The 20,163-nt window shown below is 40.1% G+C and overlaps 2 protein-coding genes across 7 annotated transcripts in view; both read right to left on the reverse strand.

Moving 5' to 3' along the window:
- Nucleotides 1–725: 725 nt before the first annotated feature.
- Nucleotides 726–11,824, reverse strand: chpt1 (choline phosphotransferase 1). Its single transcript, XM_080886618.1, has 8 exons — nt 11,385–11,824; nt 5,297–5,444; nt 5,023–5,164; nt 3,947–4,031; nt 3,336–3,467; nt 3,095–3,253; nt 2,846–2,971; nt 726–1,677 (listed from the first exon to the last, which is right to left on the reverse strand). Exons 1-8 carry the CDS (start codon nt 11,622–11,624, stop codon nt 1,561–1,563), a joined length of 1,149 nt encoding a protein of 382 aa, XP_080742744.1. The 5' UTR covers nt 11,625–11,824; the 3' UTR covers nt 726–1,560.
- Nucleotides 11,825–13,771: 1,947 nt separating this feature from the next.
- mybpc1 (myosin binding protein C1) overlaps nt 13,772–20,163 on the reverse strand; it is a 35,901-nt gene continuing 29,509 nt past the window's right edge. For 5 of the 6 annotated variants that reach the window (XM_080886500.1, XM_080886498.1, XM_080886497.1 and 2 more), the window contains 4 exons: nt 19,959–20,118; nt 19,392–19,528; nt 19,130–19,316; nt 13,772–14,580 (listed from right to left, as the gene is read on the reverse strand). In XM_080886500.1, the coding sequence (XP_080742626.1) occupies nt 14,483–14,580; nt 19,130–19,316; nt 19,392–19,528; nt 19,959–20,118 (582 nt within the window). In that variant the 3' untranslated portion in view covers nt 13,772–14,482. Of the gene's footprint in view, nt 14,581–15,985; nt 16,025–19,129; nt 19,317–19,391; nt 19,529–19,958; nt 20,119–20,163 lie in introns of all 6 variants that reach the window. The other variant, XM_080886499.1, reaches the window with a different exon arrangement.

The following is a 20,163-nucleotide window of genomic DNA, read 5'->3' on the forward strand; positions in this document are numbered from 1 at the left end:
TATTTTCTTTATTACAATCTTTTCCACTCATGTCTGTTAGTAGAAAGGTGTTTCACTGCATTACAGTGCAACAAAGTGATTTTGAACCATAGTTGTACCTTTGAAATGCATAGCTCTAAAGTCCATCCATAAATAAGCTTCTCGAGACAGGAGTATAGTGTCAGAATCTAAGGGGACGACAATGGCAATTTTCAAAATAAAATAAAAAATACACGCCCTCAAATCTTTTACCGGCTCTACAGAAATGTCCCTTTTTACCCAAATGATCCTGAATGATGTTTCATTCTGATTACAACCCTTCATTGAGATTCACTACACAATTACTAATAATCCAACAAAACTTAATTAAAAAAAGAAATCGGTCACATATACATAACAATTATGCATAAATGAACATGAGTGAATAGTTAAAAAAAAAAAAAAAAAAAACCTTCCAGGATAGTGTTCTATTATTACTGTATCTGGTGTGATACTGAGTGGGAAAAAAATGTACAAAGCTGCTTTAAATATTCACAAGTTAAACAGTAATTACAACAAAAATATTTAAGGCATCTTCAGTTCAATTCTGTACAATCACACAAAATCATTAGCCCTTCAGGGAGAAGAACAGAGAAAGCAGAACAAGCCGAGTGTTGACGCTTCATCGGTCGACGGTGCTCCAGAGGCCGGAGAAGATGTTTTTAAGGATTGTTTTCCACGACTGCAGGATGAGATGAGTCGAAACAAAAACAAAAAACAAAAAACAAAAAAACAACTGCAGTGGGGTTTGTGAGATCGGCCTAACTTTAGACACGTCATCATTTTCAGCATTAACACACGATCGTTACCCTTCGATGCAGCTCGCTGACAACCTGCCGGTCCAAATTGGAAACCTTATTGGAAATTATTTTAAGGTCTATAAGTTTATTTGAAAAAAAAGTTTCTTTAAAGCCCTAATTTGTATCAAATTCAGTCTTATTTAATTTAACAAATTAAAACAAGTCATTAAGAAAACTCTTAACAGGTATTTGATTCAGATTCAGCAGATATCAAAGAAATTTTACTTAAATTGTCACTCGTGATTGTCATATTTATGTGTTTAGTTAATTGTACAACAATCCATGAGGAACATGTCTCCATATTTAAAGCTCACTTAAATGCTTTGATATTTGCCCAAGCTAAAAAATACCTATTAAAAGATTTTTTTTTTTTTTGGTATTTTGTGTTGAATAAGCTGGAAGTGCCAAATGATGTTCAAAAAATTAAATCTAACAACATGCATTTACCTTGAAATTAAAATCTGAAAGACTTCATCAGGCAACTGGGTTTTCAAGGGAAACTTGGGTTAATTTTTCATTCAACAGATCCATGCTTGGTTGTTTTTTTTTTCCTTCTTTTTTTGTATCACGGTAGTTTTATCTTTCCTCTTAGTGGGTGTGAGTTTTAATCTGAAGTGGTTACTTTGTCAAGGCTGCAGTGGCTCGAGGTCGAGGGTTTCTCCTCGTCATCGTGGTCGCTGTCTGCTTTCAGGAGCGGGAAGAGATCTGCGTCCCCTCCCGCCTCCTCCCGCCGGGCAAAGCGTCAGTCGCGGTGCAGCTGGCTCGGCGTTGTGATGCTAAAGACGTGGATGCGCAGGTGGGAGGCGATCTGGAGGCACACGCCCGTGCAGTAGCGTATCAAATCCACACTGGAGAGGACCTGGAGCAAAAATAATAAAGACGTACTATGTTAGGTGATATAGTAATTTCAGATGCAATACAGGTCCCTAACAGACAGCATCATTAAATGGTACCACAAAGGATGATACAAGAACAGCCACTAGATACCGCAAGGAAGTAATTTACATGGAAATCTTTAGTTTTGTAGCAGTTTCCTTTCCTCCATTTAAAAAGTAAAGCAGTTCACTGCCATACCCCGAGACACGCACAAGCTTCTGGTTGTTGAGGGCTGAAGGACTGACACACACTTTGAAAACTAAGTAACCAACTTCCTGCTTCCTGTTTATGCAATCACATATTTTCTTGTTGTCATGGATGGCTATTATTTATAAAATGATCCTAACACGCATGTTTAGATGGACAATAAGTATTGCTATAAGGAAAACCAGTAAGCCAGAATCTGTAATACCGGGATGTGATTACTGACATTAGTAATACTTTTGCCCTCCCTAGTGTGGCATGTCAGTGTCAAATGAGGAAAACGTGTTTGCACACCTACGCTGGCTCCAAATTCAAATGGTGGTTTCCCATCAGCTATTAATATATTTGTTGACTCTGAGTGAATATCAGCGCACCATCTCGGCCGTCACACTGACAAAAGATTACCATTTATAGCAGAGAACATGGCTGTAAAGTTCTTTTGAAGTGTAAAGTTTTTAAACTGTATTTATCCTTTCAAAGCTGATCAGCTGGAAACCCTGTAGGGGTTTGCAACAGCGTGTGAGATACAACACGAGTCATGGGTGTCAAAGGAAGGTTTATCACAAGTCATCTCACTTGCATTGTAGAAACTTTGTGCTCTTTGAACCACAACTATAATGATTAGATGGCAACTAGCAGAGATAAGAGTCCCACAGACAGAAATGAAAGCCGCTGTGCTTATGAGAAGTTGATTTAACTGTGTGCGTATTAGTCATCAACGCTGACAAGTCCTACAAGTATATCAAGGCACTACGCTCCAATCTTATTTCTCTATTGTTATCATTATAATGAAAAGCTCTCAACTAAATAAAGTATGCAAGGAAAATAATTTAAGGTATTAACTATATACACATATAGGTAGAAGAGCAAAGAATGTGGCTACTTAGAGGTGACAAAAAGGGTGGGGCTGCATTTTAAACAAAGACACCTGTGAGATCAGTACTAACCATGGCGATCCAGAGGACTATGTGTTCGTCAATGAAGCTGTTAAAGTACTGGTTGAGGAATAGGAGGCCAGGCCCAATAAAGGCTGGGTCTGGTAGGTATAACTCACTCTTGGTCATGTGTGCCATCTACAGAGAAGATTCAAGAAAGAAAGAAAACACAGGTTAAACACTGGGTTAAACGATGGGTTAAAACAGACAAAAGAAGATATGTGACAGTTCATTCAGGCAATTAAGAGAACACCAACGTACCACCAGCTTGTTGGAAATCTTGGCGATAACCATTCCAAAGGTGAGCAGGTACAAACAGGGGTGGTGCTCAAACAGGTGGCTGGATGACTTCTTGAAAATGATGAAGGCCAGTGTAAGGATGAGGCTGATGTGCAAACCGGGACTCAGCACGCTGGTGTCCTGAAGAGCAGAAACATTGATTAGTTTTTGCGCTTTACACATTTTTTTAAAATATTAAAATAATGCTGTATTTACAACTTACAGCCACAGTGGAGCCATTTTTGCCAACCCCTCCATTCAAAATGACATAGAAATAGTTGTAACAGGAGTACAGGGCTCCCCCGATGATGCCCATGACGGGGAAGGCATACAGCTTCAGTCCGATGATGGGCAACTATGGGAACACATTGAGGTCAAAATAAAGAGAAAACAAGAAGCGTTCTCCTTATAAAATAGAAAAGTGCTTATATGAAAGCTGCAGCATGCTGAGCATGATGGGAGGGCAAAGCAAATAAATAAATAAATATATCCAAATAAAACACAAACAAATGCGGGCGACATCATCAGCTTTTTGAGCCAGATCATGTCCAGTAGATGACCTGTTGCCATGGCTTTAGCTACCCATATTTACCTTCTCACTTCTCTCATGTGATGTTAAGTCAAGCCTCCAAAGGCAGCACAGAGTAAAAGTAAAACACAAATTCTATTTAAAGACTAGCATGACAACTAAAGCCTAAGAAGTGATTCAGTTAGTTTGTCTGGTGTAAAAACTAAGGAGAAAAAGGTTTGACTATACACTTGAGGTGAAATGGAAGTGTCCCTGTGTGTACACTATTTGTGCAGGCGAGTGTGAAGAAATGGATTCTCAGTTACCGTGTACTGCCAAAGGCTCACGCCTCCGAAAGCTGACATCACATACATGATTATGATGGCGAATTGCACCTCTGTGACATCAACCCTGTGCAGAACATATGAGGGAAGTGTGAGATAAGTGACAGTGCGAAGGTTTAACAACAGCATCGGTACTGCAGCATTTTTAAATGCCACTGTGTGACCGGATCCTACAATTAGATGTTCTCATAAAACAAGCCATTCAACATGGGCTGTGGGTCTTTTCTCCTCTTCCAGGGGAACACATACACCTCATACCAACTGTCAGGCATGGTGGTGTAAGGGTGATGGTTTGGGCTGGTTTGTAGCCACAGGACCTGTGATCACTGAGTGAGCCATGAACTCCTCTGTATACCAAAAGCATTAAATACAAGGCCATCTGTCCGACAGCTAAAGCTTAGGCCAAACTGGGTCATGCAACAGGACAAATATCCCAGGCACAGCAGCAAATCTAAAACAGAATGATTGATAAATAAGAGTATAAAATGTTCTAATGACGAAGTCCAGACCTCAACCTAATTGAAATGCTGCGGTGGGACCTAAAGAGAGATGTGCATAAACCAGTGCCCACAAATCTCAATGAACTAAAGCATCATTGTAAAGAAGAGTGGGCCATAATAATGTGAGAGACTGCTGAGGTCACACAGAATAAAAAAAGGGGGGAAAATAAGCTAAAGGTGGTTATACAAGCTACCGAATCATGGAGTATACTCAATTTTTCAAAGGACTGCTTAGAGCCCTAGAAACTCTCTTTTTTCCCCACGTGACTATGTGAGTTGGTAAATGCACTGAAGGATTATTTAGGCAACAGGAACCTGGACTGTTCACTAGCAACCAACTATCACATGCAAAGCAATGCATGACAAGTTAAACACTTTGCATGTGGACGGGGCTTGAACGGTCTTTGGGGTAACGTTGACCTGCCAGTGGAGGTGGCTTGCCAGGCAAATTAGCTTACTGTCTTCAAGTTATTTTATCATTCAGTGTTGCAAACTAATAACGATGACCATTTTCTTATATTAAAAGAAAAATACATTTAAAATAAATATTTGACTTACAGGCCAAAGCGGAGCGTCCCGGACACATAGGTCTGCCAGTGGGCGCAGAAAAACATAAACATCCCAATAAAACCACAGAAGAAAGTCCAGTTTGGATATTGTCCTATTCCACATGAAATGCACGTTCCCACAGCAACAAAGACTGAAAGAGAATCACCGGGGTAAGCACATTAAAGTCATGTTAATGAAATTAAAGCCAAAGCTTTGTTTACTAACATGCTACAATCAGTTTATTATAATCAAACGCAGCAGACTTCAGGGTTTAGGAGATTACCTGTGGAGACTGCATCACAGCCGTGGTCGAAGAGCTCACCAAGGGCTGAGCTGCTGTTTGTCCTCCTGGCCTGTTTCCCATCAATAGCATCCAGAGACTGGTAGATGAACAGCCCCAGAGCCGACAGGATGAAAGCCCATGATGGAGCCTGAAGCCAGGTAAGGGACGAGAGAGGGAGACTGACAGTTACACACCCATTCTTACAACACAGATAATCACCTAATTGGTCTATTTAAGCTTCTTAAAATACAGATAGTTGTAGAGCTAAAGAAAATGTGGGTAACTGGTGAATATTTCAGTCATTCTCATGTAGTCACAAAGATCTTGAGTACTACCAATCAGTCTTAGAGTCCAAATCAATTGAGCTCTTATAAGACAGGCCAAATTTTAATCTGTGCAAAATCCCCCTGCAAAATCACAGGGACCAAGGGACCACTTTAGACCCACCCCACTTCCTTTGCAATCTGTCATTTATTTGTAACACCCTGGTCTAGAATGGACCAGCTGTGTGCTGAGGTGGGTGCTTTAAAACATGTAGTTAAACTACAGGCGGATGTCTGCGAGCAAGTTATGACCAATGCTGTGGAGGTCGACCAACGTGTGACTGTTCTTGAGTGTCAGCCTGAGGTACCGGCTGAGCCTGTTATGCTGAATGCTCAGGGGTCGGGGACCGCTTCCCACTTTCCCCTGGGGAAACACGCAGAGGAGCGGTGGGGGAATCAAAGTAAAGGCGGCCCGCGCGGAAGGCAGGGAGCCGGAGCTTTGGCTGCTTCAAGGACTGGGACAACAAGCACAGTGTCAGCGTTTTGTCCGGAGATGTTGCTATGTGGTCAAGATCGGGCTCCGACGACAGCCCGAGGCCGTAATATGGAAACTACAGCAACAACGGAGGATCCCGTTGAGACAGTGCTTTCTACATGCTCTCCACAATGGAGTAAAGTTGTGAAAAATGGCAAGCCTCGTCTCAAGCTGGAGAAGGTTAATTCAGGTTCAGGAATGCATGCTGCTACCACTGGACACAATAAGAGGCCTGGACCTGTATCGATTATCGGCACTGGAGCTGTGAGTACAATCAGAACTGTGAAAACTAAATTGGTGAGCGTGTTTGCCACTAAATTTGCCCTGGATGTAGATGCAGAAACTCTTGCTCTGTATTTGAGAGAGAAACTTAAAAGAGATGTGACCTGTCAAAAAATTGCTAGTAAACGTAGCAGGTTCAGCTCTTTCAAGGTTACTGCTGAATGTAATGATGTGGGTGAAATGTACAATCCTGAACTCTGGCCTGAAGGGGCTCTGGTCCGGCGTTTTTATGAACCTCGTAAGCCCGGTACGGTGGTGCCAAGCTCAGTGGATCCAGCAGGGGAGATAACTGCGCCTTTTGGTACCAACGTATCAACATGAAGATGTCTATTCGGGTATTATCTTACAACTGTCGTGGTCTACGTTTGGGACAGAGTGCAGGGGACAAAGCTCGACGGATTGTTGTGGACAGTCTGCTTGCAGAATGTGACATTTTATGCTTGCAGGAGACATGGTTGTCCAAACAGGACCTGGGAAAACTTAACTGTCTAAATGCAAGTTTTTTGGGAGTGGGGGAATCAACAACTGATCTCAGCACAGCTATAGTCAGAGGCAGAATACCTGGAGGGGTTGCTGTGCTTTGGGACAAAAAAATAGACCCTGTGATAAAGCCCATTAGACTGGATGTAGACTGGTGTATTGGTATACAATATACACAGAACAATAGTAGTTTTATCATTCTTAATATTTATACTCCCTATGAATCTTGTCAAAATGAGCAAGAATACCTCAGTAGGCTGGCTTTTATTAATGCATTTATTCAAGACAATGATACTTACAGCATATATGTTTTGGGTGATTTTAATGCTGATCTCACAGACAGCAGTTCTCAGTTTGCTGACCACTTAACTCATTTTTGTCAAGTTAATAATCTTATCTTGTCTACCAAAGTGTTACTGCCTGCAGATAGCTATACATACATAAGTGAAGCCTGGCATAGTACATCATGGCTGGACCACTGTATCTGTACAGCTGATGGACATGCAGCTTTAGCAAACATGACTATTAGGTATGAGGTAACTGTGTCAGATCATATACCTTTTGGTTTTACTGTGAATGTGGAACAAATGCCAGCAACAACTGGAAACAATATTGCTAATATTGCTACCAGTGTAAAATTAGACTGGTCAGCTTGTAGTGAAGATGATTTCTTAGCTTATCATAGTAATACCGATATACATCTGAACAACATTTCTTTGCCGAAAGAAGCTATTTTGTGCAAGGATGTCAACTGTAAGAATGCTGTGCATAAACATTTACTCTGCTCCATGTATGATGATATAGTGACTGCTCTGCATGAAAGTGGTACACTGCTTGATAAACAATATAAGCATAAGAAACCTAACATCAGACCTGGCTGGAAAGAACATGTATCCATGTACCATGATGAAGCTCGCATAGCTTATAAATGTTGGGCCATGGCTGGAAGACCTAAACAAGGCCCAGAATTTGAACAGAAAAAATGTGCGAATGCCAGATATAAGTACGCTGTTCGCTTTATAACTAAAAATGAGCAAATGCTGAGAGCAGATTCTTTGGCCAGGAAAATGTTGTGTAATAATATGGCAGATTTTTGGAAAGAGGTGAAAGCTCTTAATAACTGTAAACCATCTCTACCATCAACTGTTGAAGGTGTTTCTGGGGCAGATAACATTGCAGCATTATGGAGACAGCATTACAGTGCGTTGTTTAACTGTATAAAAAGTGATCCATATGAGGACAATCTTGACATGAGTAATGACACAATAAGTGTAAGGACACATGAAGTATATGAAGCCATTCATAGGTTGTCTGATAATAAATCCTCTGGTTTGGATCACATCACTGCAGAACATTTAAAACATGCTAGTTTAAGGCTAGCTCCTCTTTTAGCACTCTGTTTCACTGGGTTTATGATTCATGGCATATTACCAGACTCAATGCTGTGTATTTTACTGGTACCAGTTATGAAAGACAAAGCTGCAAAAGTGAGCTGTTTGGATAATTACAGGCCGATTGCACTAGCCAGTATTTTATCTAAGGTGTTAGAAAGAATCCTGTTTGATAGAGTTAGTGTGTTCATCTCTTCTCTGGATAATCAGTTTGGCTTTAAACCAAAGCACGGCACTGACATGTGCATATGTGCACTCAAGGAAATAGTCAGGTTGTATAGGGCTAAAAATTCATCTGTCCTCATGTGTTTCATTGATGCCTCTAAGGCTTTTGATCGAGTGAACCACAGAAAACTTTTTGATAAATTGAAGACACGGGGAGTTCCTCAATACATCGTGAGGATTCTCTCTTACTGGTACGCTCATCAGAACATGCAGGTTAAATGGGGAAGCAGTATTTCTGCCCCCTTTGGTGTCAGCAATGGTGTTAGACGGGGTGGGATTTTGTCTCCAATTTTATTTAATTTATATGTCGATGATTTGTCCATACAGCTGAGAGCCTGTAACACTGGGTGTATATTAGGTGAAGCACTGATAAATCATCTTATGTATGCAGATGACCTGGTTGTTTTTAGTCCAAGCAGTGCTGGGTTACAGGATCTTCTTAATGTCTGTACTGAATATGGTGTGCAATATGACATTGAGTACAATGCTGCTAAAAGTGCTGTTTTGATATGTAGAACCAAGCAGGATAAACAGCTAAATTTCCCTTTGTTTAAACTGGCACAAAAAACTCTTGAAGTTCATAAAAAGGTGAAATACCTCGGTCACTTTATTACTGAGCAAATGAATGATGATGATGACATATACAGACAACGATGTAAGCTCTATGTGCAGGCAAATACTATTGCACGCAAATTCAGCTTTTGTTCACTTCCAGTTAAAGTGGCTTTGTTTAAAGCGTATTGCACACCGCTATATACTGCCCCCTTGTGGTCATCCTACAAACAATGTAGCATGCAGAAGCTGCATGTTGCATATAATGATGCGATGAGAATCCTTTGCAGGATACCTAGAAGTGGTAGTGCCAGTCAGATGTTTGTAGCTGTGGGTGTCTGGACTTTTAAAGCACTTTTAAGAAAGTTAATGTTCAGTTTTAGAGAACGACTGGATGGTTCGAGTAACAGTATAATTTTAGCACTTACAGATCCGACAGTGAGTGGTTCCCGTTACTCATCCAGTCTCAGAAAGCACTGGTTAAAGTGTTTGTGTATTTATTGATTTATTTTAAGTAATTGTGTTTTATGTATATTATGGTTTTATATTTTTACAAATGCTTTATATACTTATTTATATACATATATATATTTAATGGTATACCTTGTGTTGTGTGTGTGTGTGTGGGGGGGGGGGGGAGTTGTGTGTGTGTGTGTGTGTTTCTTGTCTTGTTTTTATGGACATGTAGTCTGCCAATAAAGATTGAATTGAATTGAATTGAATCATATAATTCTTAAAAATTGCAGTTGTTGACCACATTACAAGATGGTCTCTACTAATCATATCTGTATTTCACAACTTTAATTCTTATTCATATGAGGGGGGAGGAGAGGGTTGTGTAACTTGTTGAGGTATTGGATTTTCAGAAGTTGTTTGTTTTGGATTTTATGGAGCTTTTGAATTCATACACGTGTGCACTGTTGGATTTAAATAATACTTATGTGCCATATGTGCTACATCTCTCTGAAGTGTGTAGTAGGAGGGACTCCAGCTGACTAGACCAGTTCAGCTCCTCTTTACTAGGGTGGAGGTTATGGACCATCTGGACAGTAATGCTGGCCAACATAGCATGTTTGCAAAACTACAATGTGTGTGTGTGTGTGTGTGTGTGTGTGTGTGTGTGTGTGTGTGTGTGTGTGTGTGTGTGTGTGTGTGTGTGTGAGAGAGAGAGCATTTGTGTAAGCCTGTGACTGAGAGAGAGAGAACCACACACAAAAAAAAGAGTGTGTTTCAACAGAGATGAAGCACATGTCCCAAAAGCCTTGTGGACTACTTGTTTAAGTTTATCACAGCAGTAACTTGAGGGAAAACTCTGACCCATTTCCATAGGCTCCGATGAATTCCTGTGAATGTGTGTTTGTTTGCACAGCGATGGGACTTAACTCTTAACTCTCCATAAATAAAAGCGTACACTGTATGCCTCAATCAATGCATAATAACAGTAGATGAAACTGGTGGAGTCAGTGGGAGTGCATGGACTTTGACTCAGGTGCAAGGTTGTCATAGTTAGAACGAGCAAAGGCGCAAGTCTGATTAACTCACCAACCTGTGCATGAGCAGCTGGACCCACTGCTGCAGGGACAGACAGGTTTACTGTGCCCTAGGTCAACTTGCTACCTGCAAGGCACATTCTCTATAGTATTCTTAGATTACAGAATAATATAGAGGCGTTTCAAAATCAGCTTACTCATTTAAATAAGTATATTTTTGTCTGGTTAAGGGCTAGACACCCTCCCGCCCCCTTTTATATGGCTGCTAAATGATTCGCCTCTTCTCTGATAGATAGTGGCCTTAAGTGAAACAATGAAACAAATTGCTGTTTTGACACAAACAGCACTGCGTCACATGAGGCCTTTCAACTTTCTAAAGTCACATGACCGCCGATATATCAGTTATTCTTGTCCACGTCGTCCCTAATACGATTAAAACCCCCTTTAAAGCGTCTCGGCTTGCTTGTGGCCATGCTTGGGTTTAAAAAAAGAGCAAAAAAGGTTTTCCTGAAAAACCTGGAGACGGACTCCAAGCTTACTTCGGCTTACACTACCAAATTTAAATTTAGCTGTTTGACACTACAGAACAGTCCAAAAAATACAGCGCCTGCGGCGTTAGCTAGCACCACGGCCCCATCTATAAGGTAGATATGACGTTAAAATACAAGCAGCTGTGAAGCTCAAATGTTTGCCGAATTAGTAAGTATCCCCAATGGACTCAGTAAATATAATCAATCCTATTTGTTGAGCTATCTGGGTCTTACAGGTTGCGGTGTATCTTTAGCCTACGCATTTTCTAAATGGAGGACGGTCTTTTCATAGCAGAGATGGGTAGACATTTGAAACTTTAGCCCCAGTCGCTATACTCACCTCTTCTGTTGCCGTGGGACAATAATACACAAGCACCAACGTGGAGAGGACATTAACCAGCAGTCCAACAATAGTCAGTGTATTTGGTGCGATCCATGTCGGTATCTGCTGGACGAGCCAGTTCCAGTAGATCTGACACGGCGGCTCAAATAGGGATCTACCGGAGGCGCTGTATTTATGCTCCTCCAGCCGCTTTAGTTGAGCGGGTGACAACGGCTCTGGCCACAGGAAATGTGGCATTATTTTTCTGCCTCGTCACTCCTCTGAGTACCGCAAAAACTCCCTGATATTCCCGGGTGGTGTTTCAGACAGGGTTGGCCGACTCCAGGAGACAGCAGCAGCTCATCTGGTATGTCTAGGGTAGACGAGCAGCAAAGGCCATTTTCACAGCGGAACCAAGCGCTGTGGATGTCTATACGTTTCTAGCCGAGGTGCGTCTCGGCAGGAAGCGAATGTCCGGAAGGGATAACGTGGCTATCTACCGGGAAGTTTAAATGCACATAGCCTGCGCCTAAGAGTGTATAACACTGTGATAATAACCATCTGGTTGGCTCATAAACTTGCTAAAATATAAGCAAACCTAAGCACATATTGTATGACTGGCAGATGCATTTAGGCCCATAATTACCTCATTCATGTAGGTTAAGCCTTATAACTTAGAAACGATGATTCTTAAAAGTGTAGGTGGTATCATTAACATATAGAAAGTACCACACAAACATTTAAAATATCATATCATATTTGACCTGCCTTAGTGTAGCTGTTCTCCTTGTGCTTCTTGCTCACTTTGTTAGTTCTAAACTAAAAGCTAAAGTTAGATTAAAAAAAAATGTTAAATTTATTTAATTTAGTTAATAGTTAATTTTAGAAGAAAAAACACCTGGAATCATGTTGTTCTTTTAAAGATTAACTAATGTAAATTTAAAAGAAAAAATAAGGTAAACATGAGTTGTGTTTTTACTAAGCTTTGAAAAGTGTGGATTTGTAAATAGATCGCACATCAAATGATAAAAACAATCAGAAATATTAGCCTACATTCTCTAGGTCTGTTTATGGTACTTGGGCTAATAATCATAGTTTCTAAGTTATTAACTCAAGGGTTTAATTTGCTGCATTAGAGGGATTTGATTCTTTATGTTCACAGAGATTGGATTGTTTACATGACTATAACTGACTATAACAGGTGTAACAAATACCTGTGTCATACCTATACTCTTAATTTGAAGAATACCTCCTGTAGCTGTTTATGATATGTTTGGGTTCACAATAAATGAATCTCCTAATAAATTTCCCTTGCATTTGGTTGTTGGATCTAAGTTTGTTTATTAAAATTATTCACAAAAATAATGATCTCTCTCTCTCTATATATATATGTTTATATATCAAGTGAGCCTTTTCTTCCCAGTTAGTCACACCTTGGCATTTGTTTACATTTTCCCTGTGTCAACGTCACATGTCTTAGTCTGGGTCTTCATTACTTCCTGTTTTTAATTTACTTCGACTCCCTTGTCTCATATGCATTATGGCGAGTTTGCTTTCCCTCGTTTCATTAGTTAGATTCTAATCAGCTGTGTTCCCCAGGTGTCTCCACTGGGGAAAGGTATATACAGGTTTTAGAACAACATATGCTCCCATCTAGACAGTTTTTCTTTTCAGAAAAGGTCTTGGATTTTCAGCAAGACAATGCTAAACCACATACTGCATCTAAGACAATAGCAGAGCTTTGTAGTAGACGAGAGCAGGTGCTGAACCGGCCTACAGACATTTGGAGCATAATGAAATGAAAAATACAACAGAAAAGACCCAGGCCTGCCTTTATCAGACATGCATGGGAATAAATCCTCTCCCAAAACTCCAGCAACTGTTTTCTTCAGTGTTCAGACTGTTCTTAAAAACAGAGGGTGAAACATAGCCCTGTCCCGGCTTTTTAAGATTTGTTTTGCCATAAAAATGGGTGTTTGGTTTTTTTGGTCTTCAGATGGCACATTTTCTCAGTTTCAATATTTTATGTTTTCTATATTCTATTGTGAATAAACTATGGTTTTATGAGATTTGCCATTAAAAAAATGGGTTATTCTGTGTCAATACCTGTGTCAATACTCTGTGTCAACTTTTGAGCACCACAGTAGGTCTCCTTTAACTACCCCCCTGTTTATATGGTCAAGTCAGTATATTCAAACATAAGACCTTCCATATGTCAGAACATATTTTCCAGATCTCACATACATGACTCATTCCATAAACCCTCATGCTATTTCTGGTTTGCAAAATAAATAAATATGACTAAAATGAATTAATGAGGTCAATTACACAGTGAATCTGTCACAGACTAGAAAAGAAGATTAATTCCTACAACACAAGAGTACAGAAATCAACAACAGACATACTATTTTTTAAAGTGTCTTTTATTGTTGTCCACAGGTTGTAATTACAAAGGTAAAGGCATGCACACATGTTTTAACCCCAATCAAACCTCAGTCCAGTATGAATCCAAGAATTCAAAAGTTTAATGACATGTATGGACTTTGTGTAAATCTCTCTATTGTCTTACTAACTCAACAGAAAAAGTGAAATGTTAATGTGATTCATATCAGAAAAGTGAAAACATTCATTTGTCCAACATTACTCAAGTCTGTTCTCACTTTTCTTGCCACGTATTAGTTCACTGACACCCTTTAAACATCAAACTAAATCTTTCAGAGCCCAGAAGTAATCAGCCACCTTCAAAAAGCACTCCTGACAAAAATCCACATGAAAATACACTGGTTGTGCACCATGAGCTTGTTTTTTTTCACACTACAATTCCTTATTAAAGCTAGAACCAAAACACTGCCAACATGCATCTGAGCTGAGTCTTTCAAACATAACAGAGTGATAAAGAAGATGAACTGGCTTTTTTTTTTCTCATGGTAACTAGCTCCAAAGCTGCACACAGCATACCACACCGGACTGGTATACCCTCCCTCACACCCACCCACCTGTCCCATCTTCCCTCCATCCACCTGCAGGCTGCTGACCTCAGCAGTTGAGAGAACAGGGTAACTAGTGGCATCAGATGTTTGCAAGCCAAAAATGTCTTATTGCACTGTGCTCAGTTTTTACTTCTCTTGCTCAACAACCTTCGACTCGGTCATATACTTGTCAATCAGATGTAGGGGCACTCCACGTTGCATGAGTTCATAGAAGGTGAAGCCTCCTAAGGGACAGGGAGAAAAACTCTCTTAGAATATTGCTGTGAGGCACAGAGACATATGTGGAGAGTGAAAAATAGAGAGGGGAAGATGAAGGAGAAAAGCTGAAGAGCAATAGGGTGAGCAGAGAAAAGCAAATAAAACTCAATGGAGAGAACCACAAGCTCTAAAGAGGGAAAGAGGGTGCTCAGGATGGCTTCTGAATGCAATGCCAACCCAGTTTGTCCCAGTTCCATAGTATACACTGTCTTTGTATGTCTTTCTGCACAGTATACAAGAGTTTAAAGGCATGCTATCATTACAGTAGCAATAAAAGGATACTGCATTCTGATAATGATCACTAAACACAAAATACAGGTGATTGGAATTTCATCCATTTATTTGGTAATTTGTAGTGAAGAAAATTATTAATTAGAGCAAATGTGGACTATGCATGACTTTTAGTACATGCAGTTTTAAATGATATGATCTGTGACACAAGATGCAAAGTCACTGACTTCACCTAGGTGTACAAAATTTGATCTAAAAGTTTTCTCCCAAATGCTCAACACCACTTGTAAAATATTACATGAAAGTCTGGCTCCCTGGAAGCAAAATAAAAATAAAATACAGGTGGCTCAAGACTTTTGCACAGCACTGTATGTGACATAAAATAGGGACAAGCACAATAGTTCTGCACACTCAAATACAGCACTGAAAATTGAGACGAGTATTTTGTCACTTTCACCATGTGAACGCAGCGTAAACCCTGCATATTTGCTCAGTATTAGCGCATAGTATGGAACTGGGCCACAGCATACAGGCACAAGCACAGCTGATTCCACAACATGTTTCAATTCAGGTCTGCAATCTTTGCAAAAAAAAAAATTAATGAATAATGTCTCCAGTCATCTGCAACAAGCAAAAACCTACAAAATACAGTATATATAATTTCTGCTGCGTTTATGCATACACCACTCATCAGGCAGGTCCAAACATAAAATATAGTTTAGTATGTTTTCTTTGGTGTTTGATGTTGTTCAGCCACAGTCAATGCCTTCATAGCATAGAGCTTCTCAGTCCCTTCAGATGATGCACTTGATATCTCAACAAAGGTTAGAAGATTTGCAAACCTTTTACTCACCTAATTTCTGCTACAGGTTACAAAACAGAGAGTCTCACAATATCACGCCAACAATAAATTCAAATACTCAAAACGGAGCTTTTAAAGTCAGCCAGGTACAGCAATCCAGGTTTAGAAAAAACCTGGCAAAAGCCATCATGCAAATGTGACATGTTCTGTTGGTTCTCCTCTCAAGGGGAAGAACGACTGCCAGAGACCCACAAGCTGAGAAAAGCGAGGTTGCACAGGCTTGAAGACGCATAATGAATGACATAAGCTTCATATGCCAAAACCATATGAAAGCTTACCTTATATGAGAACATATATTCACAATTCTTGAGTTTGGACTAGGAGGGAGAAGAGAAGAGAAGAGAAGAGAAGAGGGGTTAAAATGTTTACATGGAGTTATATGCGCACCAGGGAAAACAGCTGAGTTATTACTGAACTCTTTTATATGAGGAGTTAACCGTGGAGCATAAAGAAGACACTGGAATCTGTGGAGCATATTTTAAGATGGAAACACTGAATAATACAAACACAAAAATATCATATGTTACATATGTTATTGCCTCCTGTGGTGTGACTGGTGCTGAGGTGGTGTGCTGTGATGATGAAGAGGATGGCTGGATGGACTGGACTGAATAGAGAGAGGTGTGACAACACAAGGGATAAACGTCTGCATGTTGTGGTGATGGAAAAGTGTCACCAGATATTATGTACACTGGACACACATGAAATGATTATTATTTATATATTCTCTCAAAATGGAATCCATAGACCAGTTGCACCAGGTGTTCGTAAGTTTAAGTGTAGTTAGTCAATAAGTGCAGATTTACACATCACTTTATCAAAGTGGATTGCACAAAACAAAATAAATCTTATGCAGGAAAAACGGATAAAGCTGACGTCTGACATGACACCCTTAACTTTAAAATGTTATACCAATGATGGTAAATGACCCAGCTGCTTGGCTTGCATAGTGTTGGCAATAAATTAGCAGTTATTGGCAAATAGCACATTTGCCTACAAAGGTCCTTAGTTCAGCCCCAGGCACAGAAGGAGACATAATGCACTTTGGGGTTGTATCAGGAAAAGCAATTCATGTATAATATCTGCCAAATTAAACATACTGTGGATATCCTTTGTGGATAAGGGAGCAGCTGAAAGTGTCAATTTGGAAACCTTCACCAATCTGTGACTGTTTGTAAGCAGGTGTTGGGAAACGGCCTTCAGTCCTTATAAAGTCAATGGGAAAACGGCTCTTTAACTTGACCTGTGAAAACACTTTCCCGTTTGAAATGAACCACTAAGTCTCAGTGATTCATTTTAATCATATTAAATGAATGAATGAAAAATTATTTCAAGTTTGTAAGTCTTGGTCATGCAGAGTTTATCCAGGTTATGCTCATTGGCTAAAAAACTTGTGACTGACCAGTTTTTATGTAATGCGTGTGTGGTTTCACAGTCAGATCCACCCCACCTCATCACATCTGGTTTCTAAACACCGAGATTGTGACTCTGAAAAACACAAGGCTTCACATATTACCAGTGTTGGTCAAGTTACTTGAAAAAAGTAATCAGTAACTAATTACTGATTACTTCCCCAAAACAGTAATCCCGTTACTTTACTAATTACTTATTTTCAAAAGTAATTAATTACTTAGTTACTTAGTTACTTTTTAAAAACACGATTTACAACCTGAGTAGGTGATAAAGTGATAGATCTTTCAGCCCAATTCTACTTTTCTGCATAATCCATCATACAAAATGTAATCAAATGGAAAAGTCTCTTTTTAAAACTTGTTTTATTAGTTTTAACCTTTTAACTTTATGCATCAAGCAAAAATTTAATTATATGCAACATTCTCTGACTTGAAGAAATTAGTTTAACATTTAAACCTATTTTCTACACATTCCAGCACATAAAATAAAATATTTTTTTTTGTGTTTACACTCACTCTTTCAAATAGATGCAAGTAAAACACAGCAGGAAATAAATAACATCAAAGACTAGCGGTCCTGGTGCTCTATTTTCACCTGTAAAGCAGGAGTGGCGTAGGCGGAGGTTTACCCTGGTGCAGGTGTGCCGCAGCGGTCAGTGGAAGAATCCACGAGTTTCTTTGTGAATTTCCCATTACATCGTTGCACACTCGGTGCTTGCTTGGAAGTTTAGGGGTTTTTTTCGCTTTAAAAAGAAGTTTTCTTCCCACGCACAACGGACACTAATGTTTTTGTCACTTTTTATGGAATCAAACTCAAAGTAAGGTCAGTACTTCCACGCTTTAAACGCTGCACGCTCATACTCTCTCCCGCACTCGATATATGATCCATTGTTGATCTGCACACAGCTGTTGTCACGAACGTCGCACTCGCTTACGTCACTGTCATGGGACATTCTCGCAAAAAATCACGGTTTTAGTAACGCAGTAACGCAGCGTTCCTACGGGAAAGTAACGGTAATCTAATTACCGTTTTTGCAATAGTAATCCCTTACTTTACTCGTTACTTGAAAAAAGTAATCAGATTACAGTAACGTGTTACTGCCCATCTCTGCATATTACTATGTGTCTTTCTACTTATAAGGTGCCTTTCTATTAAGATGAGCATTTAAAGAACTTCGAGTTTGACTGTAAGTGTCATTCATCCAATAATGATCCGCTCGACCTCCTGAGCCACATGCTGCCCTAAAACAGCAACTACCATCCAGATGGAACAGGGGAATAGGATTAACATGACACAAGGGAAGACAGGAGGACAAGACGGGTGAATATACAGTAGAAACATATAAAGCAAGACAAGACTGACACAAACTGGGAACACAAAAGGGACCTGACTAAATAAACCTGAGGTCATATGGAACTAAACCTAAGAACTGACTGTATGAATAAGAAAGCAAGAAAGATCCTAATAAAAACATTAGAAGATAAAAAAAACTGGTAAGAATCCAAAGTGTTTTCCCCTTTTCAGGCATTGCGACCATGTAGTTTGTCTTTTACATCGTTGAGCTCTCCCAGACACCATGCATGACCAACTTACACATTGCTCAAGTCTAACACATTTCATAAGTTTTAATTGTGCAATCCAACTTTGTAAATCACCAGGAACAAGTTGCTAGGAGCTTGATGAAGACTTTACCATGAATTTACGAATAGCTGGTGCAACCCAGTACAGATACTTACATGTCCACCGCCTATATCGTCCCTTTGCTGAACTGCACGCACAGTTCAAACACTAGCGTACCCAGGTCGAGTTGGTTTCCCAAAGGCTCTCTGCCTCTGTACGTTCAGTGATGATTGTGATCATAAATGCGTTAATAGCTTCTGTTTGCATTAAAGATGCACATATCTTAAAAGAACATTAAAAAATACAACAAAAACATTTGGGAAACCAGACTCAGGTGAACACAGGCACCCAAGGAGGAGGCCGGGGGTCATATCAAGGTCCACACTGACCTTTAACTTCCAGTTTGCAGTCCACTTGAGCCTCTCCTAGTTCATTGATGGCCTTGCAGGTGTACATTCCACCATCATAGGGACTGGGCTTCCTGATCTCCAGAGTGCAGACTCCTTGGCTGCTAAACATACGGTAGCGCGGATCGTCAATGATGGTTATCTTATTCTTCATCCAGATCACTTTGGGCTGCACATAGAAATAGAAACATCAGCAAAGGACTCTGCTGATAGGACCACTTTTACTTTTAGTTCTTCCACTTACCCTTGGGTTGGCACGCACGCTGCAGTTAAGAGTAGTGTTGTAGCCGGCCACGGCGAAAGTGTTGATAAGTGGCTGTGTGAACTTCGGCGCCTCCTTGAAGTCGTGGTCATTGTACTCTTGTGTTTTCATCTGCAAGCCTGTGGGGGTAAGGGTAAAGGAATGGGGTTGTACATGATACTGGCTCTGAGCGGTATCATGTGGGATATTCCCTATGTGATGAGGGAAAGACAGTATTTTTTTTTATTTATCATCAGCTGAGACTGAGACACCATTGAAGGGCCTGTCAGTCATACACCGAACCCTTGGAGTTTCACAAGTGAGGCTGTGAATCAGGCTCACTTTAGGGTGGAAAACATCACTGACAGTACCTTTCAGATGAGAGCTGTAAAAAAACCCCAAAAAAGTAACAACAACTTTATATCGGCATGTAAGTAAAATGTGATTTCTTCCAGAGTTTCAGCTTTGGAAGCATTTTCCTCCATCTGAAATTAGAAGATTTGGTTTTTCACAGTAAATCTTTTGATCTTACTCTCACCTACACTCTCATAAACACACAGTCAGCTGTACCTTCTTTGACGATGAGGGCACTCTTTTTGGTTTGGGTGGCGGTTTCACTCAGGCCACACATATTCTCAGAGAAGATCCTGAAGAAGTACTCGTTCCCAACTACCAGTTCTGTGATGGTAATGCAGTTGCGATGGTAGTGCTCAATGCATGTGAACCATTCCTAAAAAGAGTAATGCATGTGAGCTGAAGATATAGCGTATCTAGA

This window comes from Rhamphochromis sp. 'chilingali' (genome assembly GCF_963969265.1).
Source record: "Rhamphochromis sp. 'chilingali' genome assembly, chromosome: 7".
Classification (NCBI taxonomy): domain Eukaryota; kingdom Metazoa; phylum Chordata; class Actinopteri; order Cichliformes; family Cichlidae; genus Rhamphochromis; species Rhamphochromis sp. 'chilingali'.